Source organism: Symsagittifera roscoffensis, chromosome 1 (genome assembly GCF_963678635.1).
Source record: "Symsagittifera roscoffensis chromosome 1, txSymRosc1.1, whole genome shotgun sequence".
Classification (NCBI taxonomy): Eukaryota; Metazoa; Xenacoelomorpha; order Acoela; family Convolutidae; genus Symsagittifera; species Symsagittifera roscoffensis.
In genome coordinates this window covers 94249488-94262666 of record NC_087062.1, presented here as the reverse complement: position 1 = coordinate 94262666, position 13179 = coordinate 94249488, and the positions used below count along the sequence as shown (strand labels likewise).

The window sequence follows — 13179 nt, the reverse complement described above, 5'->3', positions numbered from 1 at the left end:
TACATTTCAATGTAATTCAACCAAGCCATACAATGTTGAAACAATATATCATGCTTCTTCAAAAGCATTAGAAATTGAAATATCAATAATTTGGTATATCAAAACACTGACTTTAAAGTAAATAATTAAGCACATTTATATATCAACTTAAATACAAATCCATAAAAATGACAACGATTTTCCATTCGTAAGAGCTCAATAGAATTGTAACATGTTACATACTACAAATGCTTTGAGCTTAGAACTGGCAATAACTCACATAGAATACTAAACTAAAACGAAGTCGCTCAGCGACTTAACATAACTTCGTTTCATAGAAAAGGATAAAGAAAGCTTTGATGAGAAAATAAGTCTTTTCTTAATTTTTTGCAAATCAAACTCAAATCGTCAGTCATTCATCCTGTCCACAGCTCCAATTTTTGATTTGTTTTGCTTTTATTTTTCGTGTTGGACTTATTTCGCTTCTTGTAATTTCTCAAGAGGAAATGTTACACGAGGAAGGTCATCGACTGTCGCATGGCTCTGACGACGGGTTGATTCGCTGCAGAACTCTGTCTAGCCACTGCGAGGGTCCATTCAGCAATATTTCGATCCAACACGGAACGTCTGTAATCCTCTTTCTGGTGTATTCCTGACCCCAACCTGAACATTTCAGTATAGAACCTATGGTTTACATAAAAATAGAAATGGAACGAACTTAACACAAAAATTGCAACATATCATACCGATACCAATTATTTTTCCAGTAAGCATTAGCGGTCAATTTATGACAAACGAAGTCCAAGTGTGAACGAACGAAAAAACCTCTGAAGTTTTTGCTAGCAGCTTGTTTTGTGCCGCGTAATTTATGGGTGAAGAGCAACTCATAAAACTGCTAGGCGTACTAGAAAGCATCTAGTAACAAGCGAATCGATTACTGGCTTCTTTTAAACTACGATGAAATGAGTGAGATTTAAGAGCAGCTCGTCGACGACCTTTCATTCAAAAACAATCTTGTATATGTTCCAAAAGCGGATCTCGGAAACTGACCTTTAATAAAGCTTATCCGTATGCTGCATAGCGAAGTCAGATCCATGACGGACTTGTAACTACTGTTGGTGCGCAGTTGGGTACTCAGATGGTCCTGGAACTCTTCCATCGTGAACACTTTGAGGTTGAAGTCAGGCGGGATCTTACACACAGTGCCTGGGTCCCAGTTGTACCTCAAGTTGCAGCACTGACTCTGCACAAACAGTGGACTATCCCCCAGACATCTCGCATGTATCTCGTAGTTCTTCGTCCGATACAGATGCAGACCTTTTCCGATCCCATTTCGTGTCCTCTCAACTATTTCCTGTCGGTTCACATTCGACAAGGATCCCAGACAGAACCTTTCGCCAGACGAGGGATCCGTGCCACCGTCTACTGAAAACTGATTCGGCCTAACTAGACACACTTCACCAATCTGCTGGCTGAACTCGTAGTAACGGATCTGACACCAAAACAGCGGCTCCGCATACCGCACGGGAACTCCCAATCGCAAGTTTGCTCTCGGCGACTGCATCAGCATATTGTCCAAGTTGCTTTGTTCGTTGATATTCGAGTTTGAGTTGAGGTTCGAAGCTGATAAAGGAAGATTAGGCGTGGAGCTGTTATGCGTGCTACTCGCAGAATTCTGGAGCCCATACCCCGATTGGGATGTGGGTGCGTTCATTTGAGGTGCATTTAGTGAAGCTGAGTTAATTTGTGCGTGTGCTTGGTAGTGTTCATTGTTCGCCACTCCAGGCGCTGAGGTCGTCGGTCGGGAGGGTACGATGAGTTTGTGCTGAGGAGGTTGCGTGTGGTGGTCGGGGGAAGAGGTGTGGTTGTTAGGGTGGTTAAAACTAAGTTTTCTTTTGTTTGCTATACTTGCACAGTGCTGTTGTTGCGTTGTGTGCATGTTTGAGGATATTGCCACTATCTCTGAGTATTGATTCTCAGTGTCGTTTGAAACTAAAACAGCCAAAAACTTTTTTCAGGAATGCTTCCGAATACCGGTAAACAAACATTTTGGTTTTCATTTAGTTTGCAGCTTTCGGAAACACCAACGCAATCAAAAAGGCCCAAAGACTGTAGACATATAACTGACATTACTCGATAGATAACAAATTTCAAGAAGTTAGCCTTTTATTTCACGCTTTGAAATGTGGAATTATTACTTTAAATATTTTTGAAACTAAATTCAAAAATACTAAATCAGCGGTTCGGAAAAAAATACTGCAGCATTTGGCTTCACTTATTTTGTTTCCAAAAAAAATCATACCCGAGCGTTACTATAATTTCAACTTTTTTACCGAATCTGCTCTATCTTTTAATATTTGAAAATTTGTCACCAATTCAAGAAAACTCGTTTTCGCGCTATATTTTTACAGCAAGCTGTACAAAAAATTCAACATGATGATTTTATATTTTCTCTGAACTGTGATTTTCATCTTTTCAAGAAACTAAAAACAAAAGCGCTAGAACGCATTTAACACTCGAAGCTGGTGAACGATCATTGAGACCACGAGGCTCCAAACAGACGAGCCTTTCTGAAGACAATTAAGCATGGATAATTCGATCATTTCAGAAAATACTCCAGATAAGGAATTGCTCAAACGAATTGAGATATAATAGTCTCTCTCTATCTTTCACTTGAGTGATTTTACGAGTTTCACGAGAACTTTCGCAAGTTGTCAACTGAAGTCTCACTTGTTTTCAGACGCACACTGTTACTCGCGCTGATTGATACGCACACTACCACTCGTGCAGAAGATAATCACAGCAAGCGAAGCGGACCCCAAGTAAGCTGAACTTAGATAAAAGGCAACGAAGAGAAAAATTTCTAAAATTCAGTCAGAATAAATATAAGGCAATTTTCTTGACGTGTAAAAACTGCCTAATCAAGTCAATTACAACTTAGCCAACAGACAGTTAGAAAAGAGTTGATGAACGCAAGTAAACAGTAAAAGAAACGCGGACTTAATTTTAGGAAACAATTTAAAATTTCGAATTTCAAAAAAAAGTAGATGGCCTTAAAGCTATTTGAATTTCTAGAACATTTTATGATTGACATTTTTGATAAAATTAAGCCATTCGAGAAAACTGGATCAATAGGTAAAATTTTGATTTCTCTGGAAAATTCGATATTTAAATTCCACTTTCGAAACTAGAGGTCGATCACGTTTTTCGAGTCTTCTACACTCTCGATGCTCGAGTTTGCCTTCCTTTCGGCAAAGGAAATGAACTGAATTTAAAAAGAAATCAAAGGTCAAACGGCGAAAAAGTAAGCTTGAGCTTGAACAAAGATTAAGACTTTTTGTAGAAAAAAAAAACGAAAAAAATCATCTTATATATATTTTACAGCCCGGGTCTGAACTACGTTCATCGACTTTTTAAAACTATATAAAAATGGGCGTATTACAAAAGCCAACAATGTTGAACAAAGTTTTTGCATCAAAAAATATTTCTGCTTGCAAATAAAAGGAAGTAAAAAAACACTATGACAGTCCAATAGTCCACTCTGGTTTTGTGATATTTTTGTTCGGTCAAATTTTGATTTATAACTAAGCGTGACAAACCTTATATAATCGCTGCCCGAAGCTCAATTAAAAAAGATTTTTCATCTTAGATTGTTTTTGTAAAATATGGAGGATTGAAAATTGCTAATTTGACAAATTTGAAATAAATAACGCGCGATATGTTGCTTTCTTATAGCACGCGTGAGCTGCAATTTAAATAATTCCAAATTGAATTGAGGCCAGCAAATTTGGCTTATTATTACAATACAAGATGCTAACTATATCCCGTAGAATTTAATTTAGCGTGTGGGGGATAAAGGTAGACAAAAATAGGAAAAATCATTCATTTTTTCCATTTTAGTTTGATTAATTTTTCAAGTTTTTGAAGCATAAAAAACTTTTTGTTTAGCTTGTCACGGCAGTAGGAACACTCAAAATTTATCCCTGATATACTTTAGCAGTCTTGTTTAAGTTAAACGCATACTTGAATACTAATTAACAGGTAGCAAAGAATGCGCTCTGTTGAAGCGCGAATTTAGGGGACCGATCGTTAAGCAGACCAACCTTTCAGCATAAAAAGTGAAAAATGAGTCTTTTAGCAGACCAACGTAATACAGTAATGGATGATTGATTGACAGGCTCAAAAAGACGCTCAGTCTGGGGCCAAGCTTCCCCAATTAAGACAATTATCCCACGATTTGGCAACAAAACTATCAACTTCAAAAACACAACAGTCTAAATACAACTTGAATTGAAGCGGAGCAGAGCAAGCGATCGCTAATCGCCAAAGCCGCGTTTGAAGTTAGCTATCTGACTTTATAATTGTTCTGAGTCTGCAAAAAAATTGGTCAGCAAAAAAAAGGTCTGCTAAAATCCCTAGCACCGCGTATTTATTATCTTATTCACGATTGTAAGTTGCATCGAGCTGAAAAAGGTTTACTTTTGAGCGCTCCAGCACTAGCTCCAACAACAGTGCCGAAACAAAATTTAGTTCAACAGTGCCGAAAATGAAAACTTTGTTCAACAGTACCGAAAATATGAACAAATTAAGTGCGGCAATCAAAAATTAAACGGCGAACGCTTACAATCATAAGTGGCACTTACAGATTTTGGAAGAGAGAAAATTTGCAATCTAGATGTTTTTGCGCCAAAATAATTGTTTAATTTGCAGTTGCAGACATTTTAGCGCCGAAATTGGAGTGATTTTCTTTGATAATTAGCGTCAGTAATTTCTCGCTCTTTAGAAAATGCGTTTAAATTATTCTGAAATTTTCCCGCCTTTTTCGGCACTGTTGTACTTCGGCACTGTTGAACACCCCCCTAGTTAATAGATCAATCAACTTTGCATTGTTCGGCGGATTTTATATTCCACATAGCTTGATTCTTTAACCATGAGTTCCGAAATTAGAAGAATTATGCAGTGAAGTCTGCTCCACTTTGCTGAAGTATGCTCTAATTGAACAAGACTGCACCACGTATATCAGGTCAAAGTCCTAAATAATACGACTGCACTTTAACTAGTCTCGGATAGTTTTGGTTAATGAAATTGTAAATGAGTTCATAATACCAATTATTGGATCAACTTAACAATCTCCCCCCTTTCAAGAAAGGGGGGGGGGGGGGGGGGGAGATTCTTAGTAGGTACAATAGGGGGAGATTGTTAAGTAGATCCCAATTATTACGCGTTACAGTTTAAGTCTATGGAATTAATGCGACCAATTAGTTTGCCTCAATTCAATTTGGAACAATTTTTTGGTGCGGGGATAACTCGCCACGCATGAACAAATTAAGTTACACTTTCAGCATCAATAAATTAAAACAGCAGTTCATGTAGAATCAGTTCAAAGCGATAGTAGTGTTTGGTTACAATAGTTGTGAGCGAGCCCCCGCTAGGAACACGAAAATCCAGGGATCTCATCAAATGTTTTTTTTTTGAAGTCGGCACGAATAAAAAACACGCCAAGCGTATATATTTCTCTCTTTCTTCGAGAGTCGGAAAAATAGCTCAAATTGAAGTTTGTTAGAACTTGAACACAAGTGGCTACAACACATTCTCTTATATCGCTGAGAAGGATTCATGCTGCGGACAGATACTGAGATTTAACACAAAAATAGAAATTTGGTTTAAAAAAGTGGACTGATTTTATAACACAAGCTTTGCTTGCTTGAGCGCAATACCTTCCAACTTATCAGAAATACTTTTCAGCAACATTTTTGTTTTTTATATCATTCGAAAGCTATTGTTGTCCTGAGCTTAAATTTGAAAAGATATTTCACCTGTGATCATTTTTCGTAAAGTTATGAGGGTTTAAAGATTGCCATTTTGGGACAATTAACGCGCGATATAATTCGCGCTATTAACGCGTAAGCGGAGAGGTAATCCGTCTTAGAAATAGTTCCAAATTGGTTCAAGGAAGCTTATATGCCATAATTGATTTGTTAATAGGAGCAAAATCTATCACTTTGTACTTAATATGGCATGTGGGGGAATGTTTTCACAAAAAATCTCAAACTTTTTAGAAAAAAAATGTTAATTTTACTTTATTTCATTTAAATTTTCCATGTTATTACTGCTGCATAGACCTTAAGAGGCAGTCGGAACATTCAGGGCTTCGCCCTGATACGAGCAGTCTTGTTACTCTTGTTATTGAATCTTGAAATACAACTTTTTTCAAGGTTTCGCACCAAATTTGGTTACAAACTCTCACTGTCAGTGCCCTAGATGATCACCAATAAAATTTTAATGGGTAAAATCAATTGTATGGCATAAAGTTCAAGTAAATGATATCTAATCTCCAAACTAACTATTTTCAACGTCCGCCCTTAGTTCAACAGATGCGCCTCGTTTTTTAATCTCTTATTCTATACTTTATGAAGTCCTTCGTTATCGAATTCTTTTTAGCAACTCAACATATTCAATTGATATCGAGCAAACAGGTAAACCATGGTCGAGGGAGGAGTTTGGGAAATGTGACAGCACAGCACTGAGACGTTTAATCGAACTATTTTTTGAATGATTGAATTTCGAGTCAAAGATTGTAGATATGAGAAAGTTGTGTGACTTACACATGGGTGTGTGGTCCTCGTACTCCATGAACTCGCAGTCGGGCGGGGAACTCTGACTGGGGACGAAGGAGGAAGATGAGGAGAGAGTCGGCGAGTGAGAGGACTGCTGCTGCTGATGGAGTTCTTGATGATGTGAGATGTTGTGCTGTTGTTGAGTCCGAACAACTCCGCCAGCTCCACTCCCCATGCTGTGCGGAGAAGATATCAGTGATGATGCAACATCAACTCCAGAAGCCGTCGGATAGTCCCCACCGATGCCTACCGCGGTCTCTGGCATGTGAACTAAACAGAAAATAGAAATTGGAAGTCATTAAAACAAAAGAAGGGTAAGAAATCGCCCTGTTACAGAAAAGAGTGCGATTTCTTGAACTTTAATAAAACAGAAGGACTTAGTGATACATTTCTGGTGGTTTTTTACATTCAAATAAAATCAATTCCAAACATAGCCAACCGACAGTTGGAAAAGAGTCAATGAACAAAAGTAAACAAAAAAAATTAATAACTTAATTTGTTTGAAAAAATCTCATTTTGCGTTTTTCCGTGAAAAAAAAACAGAAGCTCTTTGATTTTCTTTAAAATGATGATTGACACTTTTTTGATAAAAATTAATCCAACTTGAGAAAACTGGATCAATACGTAAAATTGTTATTTCGCTGGGAAATCTGATAAAATTCGATTTTCGAAATTAGAACTCGGTCACGTTTTTTGTGACCTTTACACTTTTTGGGCGTTAGTGGAGTTTGCCTTCCTTTTCACCAAATAAATGAACTGAACTTAAAAAGTAATTAAAAATCAAACCGCGAAAAAGTACATTTCAACCTGAACTAAATTAACTTTTCTTGAACAAAAAGGAAAAAAAATTATCGCGACCCATATGAGAGGCTGCACTACGTTCATTGACTCTTTATACATTCTACCACAAACATACAGCGCTGATTTAAATTAACCGGACAAAATAAACAAAACTCGAACTTTCAAAGGCATTTTTCTCAAATTTTGTTAAGATTAGACAAAAACTGAAGAGAAGAAAAGTTGCTTAGAATTTCACCAGAATTAATATGGTGTAATTTTTTCTCCGAAATTCTCAACTAAAATTTTATCCCAAAAATGGATCATTTTGGCTTTTTTCAATTAATCAAAAATTACGCTGAAACTACTTTGTTAATTGATGAGAAATATATATCACAAGAAGTCTCTGACACAGCCCAACAAAGTTCCAGAAAAGTTGAAGCTCCAAAAATTTGAGTAAATTGTTTAAAATTTCTTGTGATATATATTTCTCATCAATTAACAAAGTAGTTTAAGCGTAATTTTTGATTAATAGAAAAAAGCCAAAATGACCCATTTTGGGGTAAAATTTTGGTTGAGAATTTTGGAGAAAAAAATTGCACTGTATTAAATCTGGTGAAATTCTAAGCAACTTTTTTTCTCTTCACTTTTTGTATAATCTTAACCCAATGAGAGAGAAACGCGTTTGATATTTCAAAATTTATTCGTTTTGTCCGGTTAATTTAAGTCAGCACTGTATCCTCCTGTAAAACACAAAGGCATTATATTCTAGTTCCCTCCAAATGACAGGAAATAGAAGGTAACTAAGTCGATACAGCACAAGGCGAACCCATTTAATTAAAGAAAAAAGTAATCAAACAAAATCAAAGTAAACAAGCTTTTAAAATAAAGAACAATTATCAATTATACTTAAAATTACGAAATCAGAATTAAAATGGAGCTTTGATGAAAAAAATCCATACTTTGGAAAGTCAGACCACAAAATATAAATTAGACATATGATAGCCCTACAATTCAAGTTTTCCAAAAAAAATGCGGATTTCCACATATATAAAAAAAACAAGGTACGGCCGGGATTTGAACCATATATTTCTAGTGCAAGTGAGAAGGCGCCTGAACAATGTCGGGTAGCAAAAAAAAACACGTTCAATTTTTGAGAAAAGTTGTTTACAGAGAAGAAAGTCCTTAGACTCAGTTCGATCATTAATACTTACCAAATAAAGATCCATGAGATGTTTTTGCAGTGACTGAAGGTTTTTTAACCAATAATTATTGGACAATTTTGGCCCACTTGATATTAATGGCTAAGGCTAAGTAGGCTTGGCATAAATATGCTACGCATAACCCCGCATAACTACCGCATAAAAAGCCTCTAATATGAAATCGAAGAATTTCCGCATAACTGAAGCAGCTTTGCCAACCAAAACATTGAACATAAAAAAATCTTCAAAACTAAAAAAAATGAATATGTAGTTTTTGAACTCTGTTGGGTCAACAAACTCATGGAAAAAAATTTTCTCGCAATTATTAATTGAAAAATCTGAGGCTTGAAAAGTTCAACTACCAAAATTTTCAATATAAAATGGAAAAAATTGACTAGTACAATTGTGATGAGGGTCGTTAAAACAATAATTTTGACAAAAATATAATCAAGCCTTTTTTCGGCAGAATTTTATTAATTTTTCGGAAAAAAGGCCCGCATAATTAATAACCAAAGGCCCGCAGCCCGCATTGCATACTTTAACTACTTACTGCCGCAGATTTTTGCCAAGCCTGGTGTCAAGATACTGAGGGCAATTTAAAAAGATAACCGACCATTTCATAATTTTAATGCAAATTTAAAAGACTGTCTTCCGCCACGTAAAATGAGAGCACGTCTATTGGAAAATAAGCACTCTTCGATTCATTAAAACCAGAAATCTAAGTAGTATCTATTATTTGGAACGAATTTGACATTTAAAAATGGTCAGGGATTATAAATGGCCAAATGAAAATTTAAAACATAGCCTCCATTTTCGGATTACAACTCATTCAGCTGCAGAATAGGGATGGTCGAGTAAAATAGAGAGAAAAAAAGAAGAAAAAGGCGCAATCTCTCTCTCTCTCTTCTCAGCTATTCACGTGTGAAGATGCAATAATGCAGAAGGGGAGTATTTACAATTCATTGCGTGTTGCGCGGAGGACGAATTCGACTGTTGGTCCCTTGAAGTCGATCTGTTATGTGGCTGATGGTGTTGGTGCGGGGCTAAAAGGGGAGAGGTGAGGTCATAGAACACGCCGCCATAGTTATTGCTAGATGCCAATTGGTGGTGCTGTGATGAAGTGACTTCTCCCGATGCCATGTTCCCTGTGCTAGTTTGGTGTAAGATGACGCCGCCGCCACCTAAGACACACAAAATACTTTCAATTACAGTTTGAAATCGAGAACCAATTAAGCAGAGCCGGTCCGTCACATCAATCTTTCCTAATGGGCTTCTAGCGCCAATGCCGCAAAACTTATCTGTCAAAGGATCTTGTAAAACATTATGCCTTTAATTTAGCCAAAAGCAAAATAAAAAAACTACAAAATATAAATATTTCTCAAATTTTTTGCAGGAGGCGGGGTAATTAAACGTTAAAATTAATTTCTCGAGCTTTAAATACCTGCTTGTGAACAATATTACCTGTTTTGCTCGTAAACTGTTTTGATTTGAACATTTCATTCAAACTCAAATCACGACGATAAAAATAATTTCAAGGTAAAAAATATATGGCCTTAAAACACTTTGAAATTCACGAAACTTATGATTGACACTTTTTTTTGATAAACATAATACCTCATTTGAGAAATTTGTTACGAAAGGTTTCGCTGGAAAATCGGAAAATTAATATCAAATTTCGAATTTAATGTTTTTCGTGACCTTTACACTTTAGCTGTTCGATAGAGGAGTTTGTATTCTTTTTAAAAAAGGAGACCAGCTGAACTTAAAAAGAAATCAAAATCCAAACCTCAAAAAACCAAACTTGATCTTGAAAATTTTTTCTGACTTTACTTGTGAAAAATCACCATGACCCATGTAGAAGTCTTCACTACGTTCATCGACTCTTACTGCATTTAAATATCACTTGGCAATACATTTGTTTATTTTTTCACATTCCAAAAATTTGATTTCACAACAGTCGACCATGACGTTATTAATTATTCAAATCTTACTTGGTATACTATTTGAAGCAAACCTACAGATTTAGTCTAATATCTTGACAACTGCGCCAAATCAACGAAGCAAAGCGGATAAAAGTATGCAGATAAAACACATGAGCATACCCTGAACACTAAAAATGAACACTTTCGCGGAGAACTAACTTCCGTGAATTATGTTCGACTCAATTTCTTACTTTTACTTAGAAATTTTTAACCTCATTACCTGTTATCCGCACTTCCAGGCAGGGTTCAGATTTTTAACTACTTTGTCAGAATTATACCACACATTCTTGGCTGACAAAAAACATGGAACCAATTTGAAACTTCAATTATGAAAAACTTAAATAGGCAAAACTTAGGCCATGGTATAAAATAAAATTGATACGTCACAGGTTAAGGGCACGCAAGCAAAATGCAAGCTTAGCTACTTTTTCAGAATCTAAGACTTCCTATCCAGACGAGACTTCCTATCCAAACATACAATGCTTACAAACATATAGCTTGCTTCATATTGTTGCAGTATGACGTAATATAAAACAATAATTAAAAACATGAATAAAAAACACCTGTTTTAAAACATGTTTTAAAACCCCCCTGTTTTAAAAACAGCCAACCCTGCTTCCAGGCCACCCTTTGTTTTATGTAACACTCTTTTTTGCTGCACTTTGATTGGTTGAAATTAAGACCGAGTTTCTGATTCATATCTATTTAAGAACTATTTACCTTTCTTGAAAGGGGAGGAGGCACTTGTCAAGTAGATCTGAATTTTCAAACATAGCCAAACGAAGATTGGAAAAGAGTAATGAACGCAAGTAAACATAAAAAACACTGACTTTGTTGAAAAAATCTCTACTTTCGAATTTCAAAGAAACAAACAGATGCTTTTGAGGCTCTTTAATTTTCTAGAACGAGTTAAGATTGGCGCTTTTTTTGATAACATTAAACCAACTTGATAAAACAGGATCAACAGGTAAAGTTTTTGTTCTACTTTCGAAACTAGAAATCGTTCACATATTTTTGCGCCATTTGCACGTTCGTATTTGGTGAATGCAACTTACGTCACTTTCTTCAGATGAATTTCAATTGAACTCAAAAAGTGCACATATACCTAAGTGCATTAACTAATGCGTCAATATGTATGAATGCACATCTGTAGTTATTAGAGACTTTTATGCACATTTTAAGACTTTTTCCCAAAAAAAAATTTAAAAAAAATCAATAAGACCTATATAAGAGTCTTCACTGCGTTCATAACTCTTAAAAATTCCGCAAGACTTTTCAACCAAAGACTTCCATTTGAAACTTAGTGTCATTTTAACCCCAAAAGCTAATAAGACAAATCGAACTGGCGATCGTACGCAGCCAGGCCGACAAAATTGAGAATGAAAACCGTGATAATCAAGAGAATACCCGAAACAAAAATAGTGAACAAAACTTTTCTAGGCTGACCTTGATTGCGTTCGGGAGACGGGATTCCTGCGCCACCTACAGCAGTCGGAACAATCATCGGCACACTTCCGAACTGCCGCAACGTCTGCCCCGACGCCACTTGAGACGAATCAAAATTGTACATTGATGTCACGTTGTCGTACAAGTGCGAAGTGGAATGGGCGTGAACAATCTGTCCATTCAAGGCATAGGCCGATTGGGAAGGATAAGATGACGTAATAGTCATGCTGGCTGGACCGGATTCTTGAGACCCTTTTCTCGAATTTCTGCCGATCGAGAGAGTTTCGCTGAATTCGTTCGGGTCCAATTTCACTTCTGTAAAAAAACTGATTGAGTCGCGTCTACTGCTATTTCCCGATGACGTTTCTGCGTTTAAAAGATAAAGAAATAAGTTATTTTGAAATATAGCTACTGAATAAGTATAAAAAAATTAATGAATTTTCTTATTCATCTGTCAATAAGCTGTTGATCCAAGCTGTTTGCACCACTTCAATAATCTTGAAAAAGAATTAGCCACTTCCAAAGAATAATGTAGATTAAAAATTTGCAGTTAGAAAGTATAAAAAATTGTAGTTAGAAAACCTTCTACTGCGTAATTCAAGATTAATTAATGTATTTGCATGAAATCTCTAAAATCGATACCAGTGAATTCCAAATTACAAAAAGAATGATTTACTACTAACTAACCAATGAGTGAAAAATGTGCGCTTTCTGATGTCGAGTTATGTGAACAATTGCCGCGTTCAGAAAAAGACCCGGTCGAGAGATCAACGAAAGTCTGGGGCGATTCCGGGGAAACCTTGCTGACGTCTTGGCTCCTCGGAACAGAAGACTGCGTGGGCGTAGTTTCGAGAAGTGACGATAAAATTGGCGTAAACTTCTCTGATGATGTATTCAAAACTAACGGGGGTAAAGAGTCACAATTTGAGTTTCTAGTTGCTGAGTGGCTGGAATTACTAGAAGTAACTTTGGTCAAATTGATATTGCGATCCAAGTCCACTGCATCGTCTACAAAATATCAAGCCTTTCTGTCATAAAAATTAATCAAGTAATTTAAATCAAACCAGAAAAACATTTATATGATGCGATGCCATTAAAAAACGTCTAGAATAAAAATAATTTACCATTAATGTAATAAAAATGAAGTTAAGCGCCGGTACTTACTTTAAATTCGAT

The 13179-nt window shown here is 36.1% G+C and overlaps 1 protein-coding gene across 2 annotated transcripts in view; it reads right to left on the bottom strand.

The window, feature by feature from the left end:
• The window catches only part of LOC134852891 (uncharacterized), a 37195-nt gene continuing 24016 nt past the window's right edge, over nucleotides 1–13179 (bottom strand). Inside the window, exons 3-8 of one of the 2 annotated variants that reach the window (XM_063868747.1) lie at nucleotides 12691–13011; nucleotides 12004–12369; nucleotides 9532–9756; nucleotides 6585–6866; nucleotides 1030–1971; nucleotides 1–642 (exon numbers count right to left, since the gene is read on the bottom strand). In XM_063868747.1, the coding sequence (XP_063724817.1) occupies nucleotides 503–642; nucleotides 1030–1971; nucleotides 6585–6866; nucleotides 9532–9756; nucleotides 12004–12369; nucleotides 12691–13011 (2276 nt within the window). In that variant the 3' untranslated portion in view covers nucleotides 1–502. The remainder of the gene's footprint in view (nucleotides 643–1029; nucleotides 1972–6584; nucleotides 6867–9531; nucleotides 9757–12003; nucleotides 12370–12690; nucleotides 13012–13179) is intronic. The other variant, XM_063868754.1, reaches the window with a different exon arrangement.